The 1,334-nt window shown below is 45.3% G+C and overlaps 1 protein-coding gene across 1 annotated transcript in view; it reads left to right on the forward strand.

Moving 5' to 3' along the window:
* RPGRIP1 (RPGR interacting protein 1) overlaps positions 1–1,334 on the forward strand; it is a 90,607-nt gene that overhangs the window by 74,980 nt on the left and 14,293 nt on the right. The window contains exon 21 of the mRNA XM_037744282.1: positions 401–593. Within this exon, the coding sequence (XP_037600210.1) occupies positions 401–593 (193 nt within the window). The remainder of the gene's footprint in view (positions 1–400; positions 594–1,334) is intronic.

Genomic DNA, 1,334 nt, shown 5'->3' on the forward strand with positions numbered 1-1,334 from the left:
CGGGGTTTCACCGTGTTGACCAGGATGGTCTCGATCTCTTGACCTCGTGATCCACCCGCCTCGGCCTCCCAAAGTGCTGGGATTACAGGCATGAGCCACCGTGCCCGGCCTAAATTCATTTTATATGTGGAGATGACTGAAGAAGGCTGGCCTGGAGAAATGATGCACTGAGCTGGGAGAAGAGCTGGGTTCCCTTTATAAATTTCCTATCTATTAGCTATGCCAATACAGTCGTTTGATGCCAGTTTTACCTATAAAATGATTCTCGGGGAATAATATAGTAGACAGATTACTCCTATGGTTGATTTCTAGAAAGTACTGTAATGTGTTAATTGGATGGAGAGTAGGCACTTGGAGCCTCACTAACCTTTAGGAACTAAACACATATTTTCCTTATCAGGGTTCAGAGAAGATGTGCATTGAAATTGTCTCCCTGACCTTCTACCCAGAGGCAGAAGTGATGTCTGATGAGAATGTAAAGCAGGTGTACGTGGAGTACAAATTCTACGACCTACCCTTGTCGGAGACAGAGACTCCAGTATCCCTAAGAAAGCCTAGGGCAGGAGAAGAAATCCACTTTCACTTTAGCAAGGGTGAGGCACCCTATGTGGTTACTGGGGAGAGGAGTCTGATGAACATTGAGACTGAGGGTCAGAACTACTCTGGATTTTTGTGGGTGGATCCAGCCATTTCACTTCATTATTTTATCAAAGTGCTGTGTGCGTATGGTTTAAAAATACCAAATGGGCCTAAACATTTTACGTTAAGCAGTCCTTTGTTCCACCTCTTCACAAATCACTTCCTCTGTTCTCATCCTTCCTCAATCCAACACATTCTACATTTCAGCAATTTTTATTTTAATTTTTTGGGATGGAGCCTTGCTCTGTTACCCAGGATGGCGTGCAGTAGTGTGATCTTAGCTCACTGCTACCTCCACCTCTCAGGTTCAAGCAATTCTCGTGCCTCAGTCTCCCAAGTAATTGGGATTACAGATGCGTACCACCATGCCTGGCTGATTGATTTGTATTTTTAGTAGAGATGTGGCATCACCATTTTGGCCAGGCTGGTTTCAAACTCCTGACCTCAAGTGATCTGCCTGCCTCGGCCTCCCAAAGTGCTGAGATTACAGGCGTGAGCCACCGTGCCCATTCTTCGGTTATTTACCTCCATTATAGTCTGAGTATTGATTTCTTTTCTTCCTCTTTTCCTGTTTTTTTGAAATGGGGTCTGAACATGTTGCTCAGGCTGGTTTCAAACTCCTGGACTCAAATGATCCTCCTGCTTCAGCCTCCTGAGTAGCTGGAGTTACAGGCATGAGCCACCACACTTGGCTT

Source organism: Cebus imitator, unplaced genomic scaffold (genome assembly GCF_001604975.1).
Source record: "Cebus imitator isolate Cc_AM_T3 unplaced genomic scaffold, Cebus_imitator-1.0 Scaffold170, whole genome shotgun sequence".
NCBI classification, from domain to species: domain Eukaryota; kingdom Metazoa; phylum Chordata; class Mammalia; order Primates; family Cebidae; genus Cebus; species Cebus imitator.